This window comes from Sphaeramia orbicularis, chromosome 6 (assembly GCF_902148855.1).
Source record: "Sphaeramia orbicularis chromosome 6, fSphaOr1.1, whole genome shotgun sequence".
NCBI lineage: Eukaryota > Metazoa > Chordata > Actinopteri > Kurtiformes > Apogonidae > Sphaeramia > Sphaeramia orbicularis.
In genome coordinates, this window is record NC_043962.1 from 45930442 (window position 1) to 45952715 (window position 22274).

A 22274-nucleotide genomic window follows, 5' to 3' on the forward strand; every position below is an offset into this window, starting at 1 on the left:
AAGACCAAGAGCCACAGAAAAAGAAAGAGTCTGTGACAGCAGGCAAAAACAGGGAGTGAGAGCAAACGAGTGATAGAGGAACACAAAGGCAGAGAGAAATATATAGGAGAGAGACTGTGAGATAGAGACCGAGCAGCCAGACATGCAGGCAGACTGTCCGTCTCTGGTTTGTGGGAATGCGGTAAAGACACAGTAGTAGGCAGGGTCCCGGCTCTGAAATTAGAGAGTGGCGCTAAGAGAAGGGAGCCAGAGCCAAAGGCCGTCTGGGAGCTGCCAGGGGCTGCATCCCCAGCACACTGCCCAAGCATGATTTACAGCTGGGCTGCACAACAAACAGCGCACTGCTCCTGGTGCGCTATCTAACTCACAGCAGCACACCAATAGTTGCATGCTATCGAGTTCACAAGGCTGTAAAGATACCACATCAACGGTGGGAAGTGTTGATGTGAGAAAGACCAGTTTAGTTTGGTGCCAACAGGGTGGTGCGGTAAGTCTGAAGGGTGCCTCTGGATCAGGAGTCGGGCCGCGTAATATATAATTTCAGCATCTTCTTCACAGTGACTTCAAATCACCAAAGAAGGGACACATTCCTCGCCTGCTTTTGTGTTTGTCACAATGTCAGAAATTCAGCTTTTTATTACTATTTTTTATGCAGGGGCACATTATAATCATTCTAAGGTGATTACTTATGTCTAAATTGTCAGTAGTTGAAGTCATGTGGTGAAAATGCCTGGATTGTTTTTAGCTGAAATATATTTCAAAATACTCATCTAACCATCTAGGATTTCTAAGAAAACAAACCATCAAATGATCCATTACATTCTATTTTTTTTTTAATTACTTGTTTCAAAACTTTTTCAGATATTGTGAATTTATATGTTACTTGTTATTATCAAAATTCTTTGGTTTTCATTACTTAAAAGAAAATTCTTTATTAAATTTGTAAAGCAAACATTTCCAAAAATGTATATGACTGAAATAAAATATATGAAAAAAAGGAACAAGTAGCAGAATTAAAATGTAACAAACAGCAGGATGTGTGACAAATCACCAAATGCTGTACTCAAGCGTATGTTTTATAATATAATCAATATAGAGGGTTTGGAGAAAAGTTATCACTCCAGCAGGGATTTTTCTTTTTTGTCACACTGTCAGTCTGAATGTGTCCTTAAGAATTCGTTCTGCTGATATGTGTATGAGACATACTTGAAATGTACCACCTGAAGGGGGTGCTGTTACGTAGAGGACAATTTGACCTCTGACCCCAAAGTATGAAGTGGAAAAACTAAACAAAACTGCTTTCCTGACATAAATCATAAATGCACATGCATAATTATACAGATCTACACATCTGGAGACCTCTAGATCAGGGTTGTGGCATGATTCAGAAAACTAGATTTAATCAGAAAAAAAAAGTTCAGCGACATTCAGTGTGTGCTTGTCTGCAGTACAGGGCAGTAACAGTACGGCTGCTGCAGTGAGGCTGCATGTTCCGGGATTTGTGTGTGTGTGTGTGTGTGTCTGTGTGTGTGTATGTGTGCTTCCTTTGCCAAGTTTCCTCTCTTTGTTTAGACCGGCCCGGTCAGCCTGGCTCCCCACTGAGCATGCTGTGGCCAAATACACACATATATCAAAACACAGAACAACAGCAGACAGGGTCCTCTCGGGGCAGAAAAGGTGCTGGGAATAGGAGCAAAGGGGACGTTAGAGAAAGACAGAGTGGTCTTCATGTGGAAAAAACAGAATGGGTGAGTATGAGAGATAGAAAGAAGAGAAGGAAAAGGGAAGGTGCAGTGGCAGCAGACTGGCCAGTGGCCACAAAACTTACACAGAGAAGGTCATGAAAAGGACAGACAGTGGGTCACTGGGAACATCATTCTAATTACAGATGGAAATGGAAAGAGTTGACAAATATGCAGAAATGTGAAGGAATGAATGGAGCTGCACTAGTAATTCAGAGTAAAAGGAGGAGAAGATGAGGAGGGCAAATATACTCTGTGAAAATTTTAAATCAGCATTGGATATTTTTGAGGATTTCTTGTTAAAAGTAGAGAAAAATGATCTTGCATGTCCACATGAAGGGATTTATTTTTCCATAAATACTGTATTTTCTAGTGTAGCAGTGACATCACATGTTGCTGAATGTATGATATACTGACAGTGACATTTCTGTGCTCTGAATTTGCAGCCATTGTGTATCTTCCTCTCCAAGAACTAAAGATGTTAAAAAAAAACTGCTTCTCCCTAAAATTCAATGGAGCATAAAGTAAAGATGATGATGAATTGAGAGTCTGTGTAAGTGTGTGTTCCTGTGCATCAATAACCTAATCTTTTATTCTTACTCTAAGTTAAAGTATCCTTTAGATTCTTCTTCATTAATTTTATTGTGTTTGTAAAAAATAAAGTAATTTGTAGAGTAAATAACATTACAGTGGTGGTAACCACTGGGCTTTTGCAAAGAGCAGTAATGGTTTATGCAACTGATGTGGGCGATTCTGGATCTGGTTGTCAAAGAAAATCACAAAAACTTTTTCCTGGTGCACACACTGTTAATCATGAATAAGTTGATGGCTTTTTTTCCTCCAGTCTTTCAGTCATCTTCCACTCACTAATGACATACTGAGGCTGGTCTGTTTTGCTGTTGCCCTGCTGAGGGTTGAGTCACTGCTGGATGGACAACGGTGTGTGTTTGTGTGTCCGTTTGTATAATTATCCATGGATATCCACTTGTATTTCTGTGTATGTTCAGATGTATACACATGTATAGACTGCATAAGCGTACGTGTTTACCAGAGCCTTGTTTCTTAAGCCATGCACTTGGTCTGATGTGGACCAGTCTAAACACACACATACACACTGCTGCCCCCCTCAAAGCCTTGCTTTTAGAGACGAGAGGCCCTAAATGCCTTACAGATGGACTCCTAACAAACACAACACTCTGTCTCGGCCCTCAAGTATTCCCAGTATTTGGCCTTGCTGTAATTTACAGCATACTTACCTAATTGAGATGCTATTAAGGTCAGAGCATGCATTCTTCTATGTACGCCCAGTGCTAATGCACATGATATAAGCGTGACATAAACCGCACAGTATATTTGCCTTAATATAGCAGAGTGAAGTTAACCACAGAGTGAGTGTGATCTATGGTCCATGTAGTGTACTTAGAGCAACACAAATAATGATGTGTTGAGCAGGGGCATGTCTGTGCAGGTCTGCAGGGCACGTTACAGGGTGTTTTCCTTTCTATGTTCTGCTGATGGTTTTACAGAGATGGAAGACTAATCTGATATTTCCAAAGGCGACTAAATACCACTCTGATGTCTATATGATAACAGAACAAATACTGAATGTAGGACAAAACCAAAACAATTGTGGCATGACTGCTGATTCAAAATGAAGAAGGGACATATTATGTCAACATTTGCTTTAGTATTTTTTCTTTGTAATGACCTAGTACCTCAAGAGATTTGTCTATGCAAATTTACAAATATTAAAAACTTTGTTTCTGCAACAATAATTTTAAGTAATTTTAATGAAAAAGAGAGAAAAGAAGACTAAGGTTCTGTTAAAATTCAGGTTGATGTGTACATGATACAATTAATGTGATGTGTTTATGGTGGGGTTTTTTTTTCTCTTACCTTCCTTTTATCGTCCTTTTGTAAATTGCAATATACATATAAAATTTAAAAAAATAAATTTGTTAACTATTAAAACTGAATAATCTTATAATGTAATTAATTTCAGCAGAAATTAATTACATTCAATAGTGTTAGGGGGATAAGAGAAAAAATACCATAAACACATTAATTGTATCATTTACATGCCAGAATTATATATATATATATATATATATATATATATATATATATATATATATATATAGTGCAAAAAAATATATAGATTTTTTAAAATTGTGAACGATTTTCAACAACTTTAAACTTGGTACAAACAATTTCTCTTCCTACATAATTAAAGACCGTTGCCTCCAACGCTGCACACTAATTTCAGTTTTAAGCTGCTGGGTTGCTTCACAATATTGTTAAATTTCTGAAGTGAAAAAAAAAAAAAAGGTTAAGACTAAAAAAGTATAGGGTTGTTTTTCAGACAGACATTTACAGGCTATGTGAAAGCATACTGTTGTAATTTCCCTGCCTTTTCTGTCTATTGCTATGAGAAAAAATCCCTTTCCTATAAAACTTGGAGAGATTTACCACAAGCAGTGGGTTGACTTCATCCTAAAGCAGGCATGAGATCCTTTTCCTAAAGGCCACGCTGAAGCCCAGGAACACTGGCCACTGTTTGAGCTTGTCGTTTGGGTATTTTTCATCGAGTGTGTCTGACATAAAGATAACACACTGTCACAGAGTACCATCCATCTTCGTTTCCAAGTCGTTCCTGGAGAATTCAATCTTCGGGGTGTGGGGGAAGACACTTTGGTGATTAATCAACTCTATGCTCATGTGTGTGTGAGTGTAAGTGTGTGTAGAGCTATATGTGTCTTTGTCTGTGTGTTATAAATCACTGTCTAACCCTGTACAGGACACACAATGCCTGAGCCCCCTTTAGCCTACTGAAGATAAATTCATCCACAAGTGATGTGCTGACAAAAGTTTGACAAGGAAATGATTCTGTGTTACTTACTCAGCCGCGGAATAAAGAGTAGTCAGAGTGGTCCATGTCTGGTGTTTTACGAGAGAAAGGGGAGTAAAAAGTGGGAATTTGACAAAAAAAAAAAAAATTGCTGGAGGCAGACCAAGAGTGAGCGCTGAGAAAGGCATGGGAACACACTCTTATGCACACACAAACCCACACATACAAACATTAAGGGGACATAGTTGATGAATAATTCCTCGAGGGTGTTGGGAAAGATCCTATTCAGAAGTGATTCAACTGTGACACCAGGGTTTTGCTTTTTGTGTGATTGGGTTTACTATTATGAGCAACAAGCGAGAGGTGACGCAACTCAGAAATTTCACAACGTTATGCGACAGCGCAGAAGGTTCAGGAACAGACCGACCTTTGACTTCAAGCAGAAAACGAATCAAATTACAACAACAAACGTTATTGTGTATTTTATCTCAGAACACATATCCTGGATAAAACATATCTGTGGTAGAATTTCATTTTGCTAAAGGGTTATGTTTGTATGGAGGATTGTATTGCAGGAGAAATATTGGTATAAGAGTGGATATATTTTGTTAGCAGTAGAAATCAGAACTGAAAGGGAAAAAATATCTGTGTCAGATATTTTACCAAAAATGCAAAAAACACCAGGACTACAGAGGAAATTCTGTGTTTTACTACAATCTATGTTTATTTATTATAAAATCACAATCGTCTAGAAATATTTCGTTAATCTGTCGTGGAGAATGACTATGTGAGGTGCTACTGGAGCTTAACAGCGCTGGCTGGTTTGGAGGAGTACCAGGGAATGTACCAAGTGACAAGGGTCGATGGGTTCATTCACCTGTTCCCTGAGGGGAAAAAGGAAGTCCCATTTTCTGTGTAACAGGTGTGCTGTGCTGTTACAGCCATCAATACAAGGGATTCACAGGACCACAGAAAAAAAGAGGGGAAGGCGGCAGGTTTAGAGGTGAGGAAAACAGTAATTATGAAGGACATGCTGCTCCACAAAGACTGTCACTCTGCAAAAATAAAATCTTACCAAGTATATTTTTCTCATGTCTTGTCAAAATATGTCATCACACTTAAAACAAGACATAATCACCTAAAGAGTCACTTATAAGTGAGACATAAGAACTTATTTTTAGACAATAGATCTTGATTTTAAATCACTTCTTAAAACACATTTTTATAGACTTGCCTTTATGTGATGTCCCTTTTTAATGTTGAATATTTAATTTTGCCCTGTTTGGTTGTTCATTTATATTCTCATACATGATGTTGTTTTATCTCACTTCTACATTTTTGCATTGATTTGACAGCATCATGTTATGTTATCTCTGCCCTCTTCACTCAGATTCACTCAATATATTTGAAGTGTCCCGTTTTTGCGTTTCATGTCCATATCTCTTTTATTGTGTTGTTTTCTGTTTTAGTCTCTTTGCTTGCATCTTGTATCCAGCTGTTGTGCCCTTCTGCTTTGTCTGTCAAAGCACTTTGTAAACTCAGTTTTTAAAGGTGCTATATAAATAAAGTTATAATAATAATAATAATAATAATAATAATAATAATAATAATAATAATTATTATTATTATTATTATTATTATTATTATTATTATTATTATTATTATTATTGAAAATTTTATTTCAAGAAATCTTACTAAGATAATTTTCACTTGTTCTATTGGCAGATTTTTTTGCTTAATTCAAGCAAAGTAAGATTACTGGAAATAAGATTTTCAAGATCTATTGTCTAAAAATAAGTTCTTATATCTCACTGAAAACTTACTCTTTAGGTCACAGGTGTCAAACATGCGGCCCAGGGGCCAAATCCAGCCCACCAAAGGGTCCAGTCCGGCCCTTGGGATGAATTTGTGAAATGCAAAAATTACACTGAAGATATTAACAATCAATGATGTCAAAATCCTTTTAATTCAGGTTCCACATACAGACAAATATACTCTCAAGTGTGTCAATCCAGTAAAATACTATCGTAGTAACCTATGAATAATGACAACTGCAAATTTTCTCATTGTTTTAGTGTAAAAAAAGTCAAATTACATGAAAATTTTTACATCGACAAACTTTCCTTTTCAAAAAAAATGTGAATAACCCAAATAAATATGAACAATTTGAAATGTCTTAAGAGATGTAAGTGCAATTTTACCAGTATTCTACCTGTTAGTAAATATTTTGTGTTTTTGTAATTGTAAACTAAGTTGTAATGCACATGTGTAAACGATAAAGTGAGGGAGAATATTGGTAAAATTGCACCTGTTTTTCTAAAGACATTTCAAGTTGTCCATGTTATTCAGATTTTTAAGGAAACTTTATAGATGTAAACATTGACATAATTTAATTTTACTTTTGTCACTGTTATTATTTTAGTGGTCCGGCCCACTTGAGATCTTACTGGGGTGAATGTGACCACAGAACTAAAATGAGTTTGACATCCCTGCTTTAGGTAATTATGTCTTATTTTAAGTGTGATGAGATATTTTGACTAGAAATGAGAAAAATACACTTGGTAAGATTCAGATTTTTGCAGTGCTTTGGTGTTAAACTGTGTGGATGCAGCTCTGATTGTTTGGGGAAACAGTGATTGGACCTACATCATCTGGGAGGAAAAAAGTAATGCAGTAGCAGGGTTGCACTGATAAAAAAAAAAAGATTAAGAAAGAAAGAAAGAAAGAAAGACAGATGGAAAGAGAAAAAGACAAGAGAGATTTCATAGGTAGGGAAAACACTTCTGAACACAGGTTTATGTTTCCAACCAGGAGACTGGGATCACAACATGTAGCCCAGAGCAAATGGGCCGTAACTCAATCACTGAGGGAGGTCTTCAGGCTCTGAGCGTACACTAGTTCAAGATCATTACTTCTCTGTCCTAACAAAAAGCTCTGAGAACGGCAGCTTTTTGCAAACATTACAGAACATCAGTGCTAGATGAGTGAGCGGTGATGTGAAGGTGGATGACTAGATAAACTAGATTCTGCAAAAGTCACAGCAGAATGTTTTGTTTTATTGTAGACTATGTGTTTTAGGCACTCTATGACTTTAACCCTTTATCGGGCAAGCAACTATTGTTAGTAATTTTCGCATACATTACTAGACAGTGACAACAAGAGTTACAGTGAGGACAGTAAAGAACGATCTCAGGCCTAATGTGGTCTACAGGGTCTGTAAGGTCCACCTCTGCATGAACAATACTTTGTTAGGTACCATAAAGTAATGGTACTAATGTAAGGAATGATGTTCAAAGGGAGAATGTGGATGTGGACAGGGGTCTGGATCAGCACTTACGTTGTTGGAATGTTCTAAAAGTGATGTTCTAATGTTCTAAAATGCATGTTCCTTTCACCTTACATGTGTTTTTCTTGTAATTTTTTAATATATTCTTTAATTTCTTTTTTCCTTTTTCTTTATTTTTTACACTTATGGATAAAGAACCAGTGGCAGCTCACTGCTCCTAATGTGCAGAAGTGTGAATACTAGTGCTCACTGCGGTGTGTACTACTGGTAAAATGCGGAGACCAAATTCCTTTTTGGGGATAATAAGGTGAGTTAACCCTTGACCCTTTATCAGGAAAGTGACTATTTTTGGTAATTTCCACAAGAGAGTTACTGCAACAGTTACAGTGAGGACAGAGAGTAAACAATCTCAGGTCCAATGTGGTCTACAGGGTCTGTAAGGTCCACCTCTGCATGAACAGTGAGTGTAACTGCTTTGTTAGGTACCATGAAGTAATGGTACTAATGTAAGGAATGATGTTCAAAGGGAGAATGTGGATGTGGACAGGGGTCTGGGTCAGCACTTATGTAGTTGGAATGTTCTAAAAGTGATGTTCTAATGTTCTAAAATACATGTTCGTTTCACCTTATATGTGTTTTTCTTGTATTTTTTAATATATACTTCTTGGATTAATTTTTTTTGCCACTTATGGGTAAAAAACCAAATATGGTAACTTCACTGACCTTGATTTTCTACATGACAATAATTTTTTTTTTTTTTTTTCAATTTCACAAAAGTATTGAAGTCTTGTTATGTCCTCCAATAACACACCAAGTTTGAAATTTTGAATGTCAGAGTATATCTATGAGTGCCCTATAAAGGGTTTATATCAACTCGACTAAAATCAAGTACTGTATTGTAATGTAATGTATTGTACTGTATTGTCTTTTAAGTAGTAATGTTTATTTTAGTCCTTGACACGTAGGCACAAATGTCGTTTTGTACTGTACTGTAGTGTACTGAACTGTACTGTTTTGTAATGTATTACACTGTCTTACTCTGTACTGCACTTATTCCACTGTATTGCTTTGTATTGCACGGATCACTGTTGTTTATTTATTAAGTGGGGACTGCGGATGAAAATTAGCACTGACGCTAACTCCGGTATATTTACATGTTCATTCTGAAATGGAATGTATAAATGTGTTCATTAATGTGCACTGTCCCGCCTAAATAAAGATACATACATCGATTATATGTTTACTGCACGTTTTACCAACAGTTTTATGAAAAAATATGCTTGAGTGCACACACACATCTCCAAATCTTTCCAAGTCCACAAACATAATTTCACTATCTGGTGATGCCGCCAGTCAAACAAAACAGACAACAGGTGTAGTCACATACCAAAACTAACAAACACATTTCACACCCTATGATTTGTGCATGGAAAGATATGCAGACAGACAGACAAACGGAAGACAGACAGGTGGATAGACGCATACATCCACCAGTCTGACTGGTACAACCGTCTCCACAGGGGATGTATCTATCTTGGCATCACTCTGGCATCGGGGTTGGTGTCACGCTGACATCGTACTGCGCCCAGTCGTCTCTGAGAGAGGACGCTCGTGGGCTTCATAACACAGCTGTTGCCTATTGGCTGTGCTTCACTGCATAAAGACATTTTTCCTGGGTGTCCACGAGGGTTTTAATATCCGCTTACTCTCATATTCAGACCAAAGATTCACAAGAAGATGAGCTGAAACTTACTTCAAATGGATTTGTGTACAACTTCTTGAAAACCTACACTGCAAAAATCTAAATCTTACCAAGTATATGTTTCCCATTTTTAGTCAAAATATCTCATCACACTTAAAATAAGACATAATCACCTAAAAAGTAACTTGTAAGTGAGATGTAAGAACTTATTTTTAGACAATAGATCTTGAAAATCTTATTTCAAGAAATCTTACCAAGATAATTTTCACTTGTTCCACTGGCCGATTTTTTTTTTTTTTTTTTTGCTTAATTCAAGATTTTTCTTTTTTTTTGCTTAATGCAAGATTTTTTTGCTTAATTCTAGATTTTTTTTTTTTTTTTTTTTTTTTTTTGCTTAATCCAAGATTATTTTTTTTTTGCTTAATTCAAGATTTTTTGTTTGAATTAAGCAAAAAAAAAAAAAAATCACATCCATAAGTAAGATCTGCCTGTAATTCTGCTCTAACTGCAGTCTTTTCAGGTGGTTTTATAGCTGCACACAATTGATGTCATCTTGAAAATAAATGAGGATAATGGTAGTGATTTAGTTGCAATAGTTGCACGTCAAGTATATTACTGGAGTAGTTCTGCCATGTCTAATAAGCAGAGAAAATACCAACCACCAAAACAGAATTTCAAAAGGGAACGGATGATGATACTGAGCCTCTTATTGGCAGGTAAAATAATGTCATTATTTATAAAGCATCTTAAAAAAAACTATTTAGACAGATATATGAAAAATAAGAAACTCAGAAAGCCAAACTAAAGCAAAAGATGATGGAATGACATGAAGGTCAAACCATGAGGATAAAAGACTTAAGATGCAAGACAGAGACATAAGTAACTCAAAATAACAGTTAAACAAATGTAATAAAAGTGAGACAATAGCAAGAGAACAAGGCATTACAAAGTAAAGCTAAATAAAACAAATAGATTAAAGTCAGGACAAGAGAATAAAAAATGGCATCATGTAAAAGCAATGAAAGAAAATGGGGTAAAATAATAAAATGTGACACTGCACAAGGCAATAAAATCTAACAAAACTAAAGTAAAAGGATGAAAAATAATACAGATGATACTATTACGTAAAGCTACATTTCATAAATACTAGGACAAACATACACTATTTAACACTAAAACCATCCACTTTTTATTAGAATGAGCCCACTGTTGCACTGTTGCAATTTTTCCACTGAAAGTTGCATCTCATTGTGAGTCTTAGGTCTGAAATGGGATTTATGGAAACATAAGCATAGAGAAACCACCAGCGTATACAGGAAAAGAGGGCCCTGTGGTCATATTGACACAGCCCAGAATAGAAGCTATTAAAAAAAACTACAGGATTTACACATATCCAAATATAAACACTGACCCACCCTAATCATAAAATGGTCAAAATAAAAGATTTCACTTCACACATGTTGTACATGTGATAACAGGCACACACAGACACATAATTCTGCTTCTGAACGCCAAAGGTAATCTAATCAGTGTATCTTTTTATCACGCTCCATCATGGAGACACATGAACAGACACAACACACAATGAGCAGCAGAAGTGTGCCTACCTTATCTTCTAGTCTGATCAGTCGTGCGCCAATTGTTGGGTATTCTTTATCTTCTCCCTTTCCTGGTACATCAAAGAAGGACAAAAGATAAAACAGGTTATATATGCGCACATGCAGCACACGCAGACAAATACAACCTCATAAAAAAAAATTTAAAAAACATAATAAATACACTGTTTGCGCTCATACACATCCCTGCTTTAAGTGAAATGTTTGTGTGTGTGTGTGTGTATATATATATATATATATATATATATTTTTTTTTTTTTTTTTTTTTTTTTTTCTTAGCTCCACTCCATCCAATTTCCAAGAAGTCTCTACTACAGGCATCAACCGGAGCCAGTTCTGGGAAATCTATAATTATTCTATCCGAACCATCATGCAGTTCCACACCCTAGTTCAAGTATCTCAAGTATTAACATAACTTGTGCAATGATCAATGCCATTATACTGTTAAAAATGCCATTTACACCTACGTTTGTATACAGTTTGAAGAAAATATAGTCATACAGTAAAAAAAATATTAAAAATAGAACCAGTTCTATCCCAAAGCTAAAATTTTGTGCACAATATCTTGAAACATATATGAAGACATGGTAAAAATTTCAAAATTTTCAGTAACTGGCCACATGGTAGTTTGGGTGCTCAAATAAAGAATATTTTTGTGAAAGATTGAAATCGACCCATTTTATTCATTGCCTCACAGCAACACTTTTCATTGAAATGTCGTCTATTTGTAGTATACTGTTGCATCTTGACCATAAGAATCCATGCAAAAAAAAAAATTAGGTCTCTAAATTCATCCATTCTGGCACAGCACAAGCCTGAAGAGAGAGGACATTTAGAAGAATTAGCCTTTTCGCCTGATTTCAAGGCCTCATGGACCAAACATGAAGGCACCTACAATTATTTTGATGCAAAATAGGGTCTTTTCAGGGGGATTTCACCCCAGACAGTAGGTTTCAGCAGTGTGGCTTGAATACCTAAGAAGATATAGCTCCTCAAGTTGGCCGAAAAGCAAATTTGCAAAATAAAAAAAAAAAAAAAAACCATTAATTTTCACAGGGCTGTATCTACTAAACTATTACAGATATGACATTAAAATTTTGGATGTATTCATTTATCTGGTAGGTGAACAAGTGTGAATTTTTTCAGAATTTTCTGAGGGGGTCATGCGGGGCACTTTCTGAAATCTGGTTGATTTGGGATGGAATGACTCTGGTTTTGTTTTGAGTCCAGAAGATGCACTTCACCAGCCCATAAAGAGTCCCAAAAATGAAAAGCCTAGGATCGTGAAACAAAGTTTGTTCGTCCTTGTAGTGACCAATATCTTAAATTTCACAACAATTGCACTCAGGTAACCACAATGGATATACATTATCCTCCACAGGATGATCTGGTTTGCCCAGAATAAACACAGCCAGATGGGGCTGATATACTCACTTAAAGAACACGCTGATATGACTTAATTAAAGACTGAACACCATATACACAACTGTGAACAGAAATCAAGGGGGTCACCTGCCACCGCTGTCACAGAAATGATCATCAATAACCAGTCAGAAATTAAATAAGTATGATACAAAGAAAAATATTGCCAGTGAGATCAAATAAAGTCTGCTTTCGTGGGGGCTATGAGTAAAATCCAGTTGTTCCAAATTTGGTAAAATTTGTCCTTTTGGATTCTTAACTGATAGGTCAATTTTTCCATCCTGTGTTCCACCCATCAGCTTTTTATGTTTTTAATCTATTCTTGTATTTTATTTTTTAATTCAGGTTTTATCTATTCTTCAGTATTTTTATTTATTTATTTATCTTTAATCTATTCTTGTATTTTGTTTTTTATTAATTTTTTTCTGCACAGCACTTTGATCCACTGTAGTTGTTTTAACCCTTTCATGCATAAATTATGAAAAAAAATGATCTGGATTGTTTTAGATGGATTTTATTACTCAAAATTAGGCTAAAGTTGAAATGCATTTTGAATTTTTTTTGTTTTATTTTTTTTTAAATATGGCTTTATTAAGAAGATATTTAATATTAGAGTTTTGGCTTTTTTTAATTAAATAATTGCCTAAATTGGAAGCGTCACGATGCAATATTTTTTTCAGAAACATTTTTTAAAAATTTTATGGAATGTACATTGCTGTGGACAGCTGTTTTTTTGTTTGTTTTTGGGGGGGTTTTTGTATAAAGATATAACTCCTGTCTACAAACGTGGACAGAAAACCCATAGATGGGTCTTAGGAGGATAAGTTTATGAGATCACAGAGCAGTCAAAATTCTAAAACTAAGATGACACTTCTTTTCATTGTATTGCTTAGGGTCTACAGAGGGGAAACCCATGTGGTTTCGAGAATATTGCCGTTATAACCCTTTGGAAAATGAGCTTAAACTATGTGTACACAAATGTGGACGCCATACATGAAAGGGTTAAAGTGCTTTACAAATAAAGTTGAATTGGATCCTGTATATCTCTAGAATAATTCCAATCCAATCCTCTAAGGTAGGCAGAATCAGGTTTAACCATCTCCTTGTAATTGCTTTTATACTTATATTTTTTAGAGGTAAAACAGGAAATGGGAATACGTATAAACTATCAGAATTTCTGCATTGAATTATTCATATGCGTCCACATGAAATGCGATCAGAGATAAGGCTGCTTGTAAATGTTTACATGCACAGGAAAGCAAGCAGGGTGCACATGCTCACAAACACTAAAACACATATATAAACATACCCACATCCAAACAGTGACATAAACACGTACATCAGGGAACTATCTCCTATTTAGTCTGGCACCGCTTGTATATGTGTCAGTTATAAACACACAGAAATGAAGTGAGGAGTGATGGCCGTGTATCAGATCTAGACTGTTGTGTCTGCCGTGTATTTACCTGGGAGAAACATTCCAGGCTTCCCCAGTGTACCATCCAGCCTGCAAGACACGAGAGAGATATTAGGGCCGAGCAAGGTAAAAACACGAGCCTAAGAGAAGGAGATTCCATTAAACGAACAACACTTTAATTCAGCAAAATGAGGAAATCTGTTTTATGGTGCCAAAAAAACTGAACAAATGGAATCATCATTTCAGTTGTTTTGGACGTTTCACATCTAAGTTTGAGGACAATAATAAATGGGTGCTTTTGGTATCTGGCACTTTTTAGACCCAGTAATAAAAAAGAAATTTAGACATATTTCCCCCCAGGACGTACCTAATGATGACCTCAGATAAATGCAAAAAAAAAAAAAAAGTATCCTCTTTCTCTGAGCCATTCCAAAATTAATTAATTTTTTATCAAATATTTGGGCCAAAAATAGGCCCAAAATTGGGACAGGAAAAACTACCTAGGCGTCCGTGTATTTAATCTGGAAAACAATGGCTTGAAATTGTCTTGTATACCGCTATAAATAAAGACACTGTGTTAAATTTGACGATCCTAGTGGTTTTTTTACATTCCAGGTTTTGAATGTAACCCATCGTGTCCACTAGCGTTACATGCAGAACCTGCCTAGTTAAATGCATATAAATCGCGAATGAGTTTGCAACAATGGTCATTTTTGTCAAACACTCTCCCTTGCATAATTAGTTCAATTCCCAAAATGTACCTGTGAGGGAATAAAAAGATATTCAAAAAATAGTAGCGCATAATTTTCGTGTCCTTTTGACCATGTTACATACAGATTTTTATATTAAATATAATGTAAAAAAATATATACATAACAATGTGTTTTATCTGAAAAATAGTTTCTCTTTTATCTCAGTAAGTATTTATTTTTAAAATAGACCCAAAGTGCTTCCAAACTTGCTTCATAACATTAGTCTACATCTGGTTTGAATTTTTAGCCCCCGTGTCCTGTTTTTAGGGACCGCTTTCATAGAAGCACCCAAATGCATATATATATATATATATATATATATATATATATATATATATATATATATATATATATATATGCACCCAAATGCATATATATATATATATTTATTTTTTTTTTATTTTTTTTTTTTTAAATTTTAGTGAGATGCAAAGTTTTGAAAATAAATAAAGAGGTTTAACATCCACAATGTGAATTATTACCAGTGTATTATGATATTTCCATTGTGTGAATTCCCTAGATTTTATTATTGCTTCACTGAAGTTTTTTGTTTGTATATTTGCAAACGTAATCAGTTAATTAAAGTTTGTCTTGGCAGCACGGTCAGCAAAATGCATTACCAAAAGTTGTCATGAGGTCCAGGTGATGCACTTACATAAGTCTGACAACGTTTATTACCTAACTGACCTCATTTTTAGTAGTGTACTTTCTAAATGAAGGTATGTGACACAGTCTTTATGAACCTTCCAGCTGACCACGATATCTGCATTACTTCATTAAGGCATGACCAATTCCAGTTTGGCTCTGCTAAGTATGACAAACCTACGCAGGTGGTTTTGAAATCTATATCTATTGTAGAAGCACAACTCTTCATGGTGCACTCCACAGATAACACGTCTAATACTATGTATCATAAGTACTGAAGATATGACAACTTGATGAATTTGAATTAAGATGAGATGTTTTCTGAAGCTCCATATATCTTCTTCTTGAGTTAAGAGGCTGATATTAGGGCTGTGCAATATGACCAACACCTCATGTTCTGACACCAAACAAAACATATGATATAGCACATTTTCCGGAAATTCAGAGAATAAATATTTCATATACAATTATCACAGGCTTATCTCGACTTCTTTTTATCTAAGAAATAGAAAATAGTTTTAGCAGTAGTCTGCTTTGAACACATTTCTATGAGGCATGTACAAATTAGGGGTGCTATGGTACATGTCGTACCCCTCACGGTCACAGACTCTCCCTCACGTTTATATTAGAGATTTTCAAGATGACTGACTTAGGGAATTCTCCTGTCATTGGTTGGAGCCTGACGCAGAGCCCCAGCAGTGCTAAGATTTGAACAGAATCATTTCCATAAATAGTGGCACTGTGTGAGTTAGTGAAAAACTACTGACATATTTATGACAGCTAACCCTCTGAATATCAACATTAGTATCCACATTAGTAAAACCTCCTCTGCCGTCGCCATGTTTGTTATTATTGACTTTCTTCTTCTTCTTCTCAAAAACTTTACTCTTCTTCATGGTATTTGGCCAGAATGGTAATTAAGAGCGGCGCCCCCTGGTGGATTGATTGAGAAACGCTAATTCCAACATACAGGACGCATGAAAGTATGAAGGTAGTGACGCATGGCAACGTTAGTAACGGACATACCTATTTACATAAAGTGAGCATAAATGGGCCATAAGGCTCTCTGTCGGTTCCCAGTTACGTTTCGGAACACAGCCGGGCTGTGTCTGAACCGTACCGTAAACCATGACTCAAGAACTGCAATACGTACCAAACCGTGGATAACCTGTACTGTTGCATCCCTAGTACAAATATACAAAATATAAAGTACAAAATATAAATACATTACTATGTTATTATTATTATGTCTGGGTATAATTTGTAAACTATGGTTTTCTCTTTTGAGACAGACTTTTCATAGCTAAACATTAAGTAGCCCCCAGTTCCTAAGGTAGGGATTCTTTGTTAATAATAGATTAGATTTATATAGCGCTTTTCTATTTTACATTCTCAGTGGGCTGGATCAGCCATGTGTGCACAACTACGTACACAAACAATTTGCATCTCCCTTTGAGATGTGTTACATATAGACAGTTTCTATGAGCAAAATTGCTTTTGGGTTTGATAAATCACTTTGCATGATGCTAAATTAATATATTTACATTTTCTCCTCCCAGCACACGCACAATTGTGTGTAAACGCCCAATGAATATTGCATATTCATTGCGGCAAACGTACTAACTGGATGCAGACGTGTTATTTTGCACCTTTGAAAGATGTAACCCTTAGTGTGCACTGTTAATAAATCAGTTTGTACATTTTTTTGCGTGTGCAGTGAGTTTGCACACGTTTTTATACATGCAAACCTTTAGTAGATCCATTCCAAAGCGCATACATTGGATCCATTATTCATTCACTCAGTCTCTGGTGGTGGTAAACTACATCAGTAGCCACAGCTGCCCTGGGGCAGGCTGATAGAAGCATGGCTGCCAATCCACGCTACACAGCGACGGACCACCACCAAATATTCAATGCACTTTCATACACCAGTGTGAGCGACACTGGAGGGAAGGTGGGTGAAGTGTTGTACATACAGTGTTTTACATGACAAGCAGGATTTAAACCGCCAACCCGCTGGTTATTGGATGACCTGCTCTACTTCCTGAGTCATAGCTGACCAGCCAGCAGTTTTTCCATAGCAAAATCTTTTTGTCTTGTTCAAAATCTCCCTGTTCTGTGTCACGTTTAGTCTCCTCCATGTTTGTTTGTGGTCCCTTCCTGTAAATTTCCTGCCTGCATTCGTACTGTGTGAAAGAATGCAAAGCATCATCCAAATGACGTAAAATATTTATATAAAAGAGTGGTCTGAGACACAGCAAAATAACTAATATGAAGTGATAGATACTGTTACATTGTCACAAGATATATCCCGACATATTGCACAGCCCTAGTAGATATTAAGTATGCTAAAAGTTTCATTAAATTGGTACAAATTCAGAGATAAGAAATAAGAGGATGAAATAAAAGGCTCTGACAGAAACCCTGAGACACCACCTTCTCTGAAGCTCTTTGATGCGGACCATCATGTTGAGGTGGCCCTGGGAATACTGCTCGATCACATCTCGCACGTCATAGGGCTTCCGCGCTTGCTGTGAATTCACACACGTAGACACAAAAACACATACACACAAAAACAAAAACACACACAGTGACACAAAAGCCATTGTCAACAGCAGCCACTGTTGCCTGGTCCCCAAAAACATCCCCAACCCCCTTGGGTGTAAAGGGTTCATTGTTAAGTCAGTGAGTGTTTGTGTGAGCGTTTGTGTGTGTTTTTTTGTGTGTGTGCTTTTGTGCTTATACTGACAAGTGCATGGTGTCGTAGAAAGCAATCGTGTTCAGGTCCCTTCACAGCTTTGTTTAGAGTGTCGTTGAGACAAGCAGCATTTGAATGAACCCACTGAACTCTTTAGGGTATCTTTGGTATATAGAGTTTAGCCTCTGCAGCTGAAATCACTTAGGCCGTAATTGAAAACATGCAGAACACTTGGAAACTGTAAGAATATAGGTACCATTCTGCAATAACTTGTAGCATGAAAATGATATCTCAAACATGATTATGTTTTTGTTAAGTATTCTGATGCATATTTTTCCTGCATTCTGCTGAGCACCATGCAATGTAAGGCCATGTCCAGGTGTGTACTTCTGAGTATGCCTGTGCAAGTGTTTGTGTGTGGAGTACAGAAAGTGAATTCCTACTGCAGCCCCAGAGAAAGGTTAGCAGAGTTCCCATGGTACTACGCCTGAACTGAAGTGAGCACTAAGAAGACATGCAGGTGCAAGTTTCAGGCATTTTCACACAAGTATGTGCATAGACACATAACACTTGTGCACAGCAGTACTCCAGCTGATATATGCCCTTGGGGCTCCCCCCTTTTCCTGTACAACCCCACACAAAGCATGCTTCTCTTACTCTGCTGCTGTTCTCTATCTTCTCTATCTCTCTATCATCCCTTTCCTTTTCTCCATCATGTTTCTTTCCACTCACCTGAAATTTCCTCCGAGCCACAAAGTACTGCATTCTGCGAAGGACTTTTACTGCTGATCTCTGGGCATGGGACAACCTGTGAAAGAACAGCATAAAGATTTAGAAAAAATAAACACATTTGGTTACAACTGCAAATGTGTCCATGCTGTGCAATGTGGGGTAGCTTGTTTTAGATGAGATGAGTTAGATGAAAAAAGACTGCACACTCTGAGTCCAACAGTTAGGCCATGCAGTATTTTAGGATCAGTGGGTAGACATGTGTCTCTGAGAGCAGAACACACACTAGAGCTGTATACAATTATATACACAAACAAATGCATGTGGGCTACATGAATTTATGGATAAACACAGATTAACCCCTGTTCTCCATCAGTGCTAGCTTAAATGGTCACAACACTGAATGTGCACCATCGTGCTAAGTGAAAGAGAAGACAACCAGACTCAGTTTGCATTATGTGGAGTCCCAAAACACATGTCCCTTGGCTCTAAGCAGCACATCTGTGTCAACACAAAGTTAAAACCCACTGGTATGGAGTTAAACACTGGAACAGAAACCACTGGATGCAAACAACACACAGAAACTACATACCATAGTGACTGTATGGCATGTAGTCATGTTTGTTTTTTCACGAACGCACATTGTGCGTGCTGTGGACTGACATTAATTTGGTTTATTTGTCAGAAAACCTGAAACATGTCCATGGATGTGTTTGTGTGAATGGTGCATGTTTGGAGAATGAGTGCAATGAGTGAAAAAAGATAGCGTAAGAAAGGACTGAAGTTAGGTTGAGTATGAGATTTCTTTGTCAGAGACTCTTAAAACACAATGTTTGTAAAACCAAATATACACAGTTAAACATACAAATATGAATATGGTAACAAAGTGAATGTAAAAAAGGGTTTCATGACCTGTTAATAAATCCCACATTTCTCAAGACTGCAATGGTTAGACAGGGTTTAAAATGACATAACAAAAAAGGAATAGTATACCAATGCCTGTAAAAGTATTTATGTGTCAACTGGTTACATAAATGTGAATCAGCATGCATGGATAGAGGAGGTGGGATACTTAACAACAGCTATCTTTAACAATCAGAGACCTAAATTGCAGCTGGAAAACAGAAGCATCTTTTTATCTGACATGTTTGACCCACTAATCCTATCAACAGATTAATGTAATTTAGGCAGAATACAGATTATCCACTTTTCATTGTCATCAGATATGGCCCATTTGGACATTCAAAGGCTTCATAGTGAACATAACAACATAACAAATAACTGTCATCTTCTGCACACACTGATTCACTGATAAAAACAAACATAGTTTGACAAATGACAGTGGTTGTAGACGTGTCTTTTATGTTCAGGTATTGATATATCCCCTTCTTGAACAGTCACCTTATCGTGGTGAAGGGGTTTGAGTGCCCAAATGATCTTAGGAGTTATGTTGTCAGGGGCATCTAGCCCCTGGTAGGGTCTCCCACGGCAAATTGGTCCTAGGTGACAGGTCAGGCAAAGTCTTCATCCATATGAGATGCAGCAAGGTATCCAGATACCCTCGTCATTGGTAAGGGTGTGGTAAAGCTGCAAAAGGAGTCCTATAGACCTAAGTTGGCACTTGAGACCCCAGAGGCAGCTGACAGGTACCAGCAGGGTAAGCTTTGGCAGTTGCTGAGGCAAAAGTTTGGGCATGGGGGGAGTTCGGCAAAGCTATGGAGGTTGACTTTCAGTCAGCCTCAAAGAAGTTCTGGCAAACTGTCAGGTGACTCAGGAGGGGGAAGAAGGGCTCCACAAACACTGTTCACCGTGGAGATGGAGTTCTGCTGACCTCAACTAGAGATGTCCTCAGATGGTGAAAGGACCACTTCGAGGATCTCCTAAACCATGCCTTCACACCGTCTGTGGCGGAAGCAGAGCCCTGGGACTCTGTGACTGCCTTGTCCACCATTCAGACTGAGGTAGTTGGAAAACTCCTTGGTGGCCTGGCCCTGTGGGTGGATGAGATCTGTTCTGAGTTCCTTAAAGCTCTGGAAGTTGTGTGGTTGTCTTGGTTAACACTCCTCTTCAATGCCACATAAAGGACAGGAACAGTGCCACTAGATTGGCAAACTGGGGCAGTGGTTCCCCTTTTTAAGACGGGGGACTGAAGGCAGACTGGGGCAGCATCAACAGTGATGCAGATGCCGTACTGGTCTGTTGTGGTGAAGAAGGAGTTCTTCTCAATTTACCAGTTGATGTATGGTGGGTAGTGACCAAAAAAAGAAGATCACAGATACACAGGGTGGCTGGACTCTTCCTTGGAGATAAGGTGAGAAGTCTGGCCATCTGGGAGAGACTAAGAGTATAGCTGCTGCTTCTCTCTCTCTCTTTCTTTCTTTCTTTCTTTCTTTCTTTCTTTCTTTCTTTCTTCCTTTCTTCAGGATCCCCATTAGCTGTACCATAGCAACAGCTATTCTTCCTGGGGTCCTTCCAATAATCCTTACAACTAGTCAATGCAAATAATATACAATATAATCATACAAAACAAATTTTCACATACAACATAACATGAAAGAAAATAAATAACAGACAAAATACAGACACGACAGCTCCTTTAGGTCAGCAGCGGTATAGTATATATAGTACATACATTCGATTAGCCCAAGTATCAGTCATTGTCAATAGATGCTTCTTGACCGATTTCTTGAATTTCATTTTATAGTTTTCTTGTATGATGTGTTCCGGTAGTTTGTTCCATTCTTGCATAGAGAGGAGCCGGTTGAGGTGGTTAAGGCATCTGGTCACTATGCCACCTGGACGCTTCCCTGGGGAGGTGTTTTGGGCATGTCCCAACTAAAGGAGGTGGCTGAGGAGAGGGAAGTCCCCTCTGAGGGGTAAGCAGGATAAGTGGGAAAAGATGGATGGATGGATGGATGGATGATATTGATATATTTTGATAGAAAAGTCATATTTCTTTAGTTTTCTCTGTTTTGTCTTTGAATTTATAATGAGCTTATATGAACGTTTGATCATTATCAATAAATCAAATATAGGAAAATACCTGATTTTCACTGAAAAATCCAAAAGATAATATCACTAAGGATAAATTAAATGTTGAGGTCCTGGTTAACACTGTCAGGCTCTGAGTGACCAGAACTATTTCTCCATCATGGATGTACTTGATCATTCAGATCTATTTTTATCTACTTTGTTGGTCTGTCAGAAGGATCACACATAAATCTATGGCACCAATTTTCATGAAACTAGGACAAACCTGTGGGCAGATCCTGATTTTTTTATTCCTACATTACTAGATGAGTCACTTGAGAATTGTGGGGCCATAACAGAGTCATGCGGCGCCCTTGTAGTTTGCTTCCTGTCTTTTGTGCACATGTTCCTTTCTTATTCTTCTATTTCATGTACAGTGTATGCCTC

The 22274-nt window shown here is 37.2% G+C and overlaps 1 protein-coding gene across 3 annotated transcripts in view; it reads right to left on the minus strand.

Moving 5' to 3' along the window:
- The window catches only part of kcnq1.2 (potassium voltage-gated channel, KQT-like subfamily, member 1.2), a 274383-nt gene that overhangs the window by 91580 nt on the left and 160529 nt on the right, over positions 1-22274 (minus strand). For all 3 annotated transcript variants that reach the window (XM_030136301.1, XM_030136300.1, XM_030136299.1), the window contains 4 exons: positions 18861-18936; positions 17867-17961; positions 14083-14123; positions 11186-11247 (listed from right to left, as the gene is read on the minus strand). In XM_030136301.1, coding sequence (XP_029992161.1) covers positions 11186-11247; positions 14083-14123; positions 17867-17961; positions 18861-18936 — 274 coding nt within the window. The remainder of the gene's footprint in view (positions 1-11185; positions 11248-14082; positions 14124-17866; positions 17962-18860; positions 18937-22274) is intronic.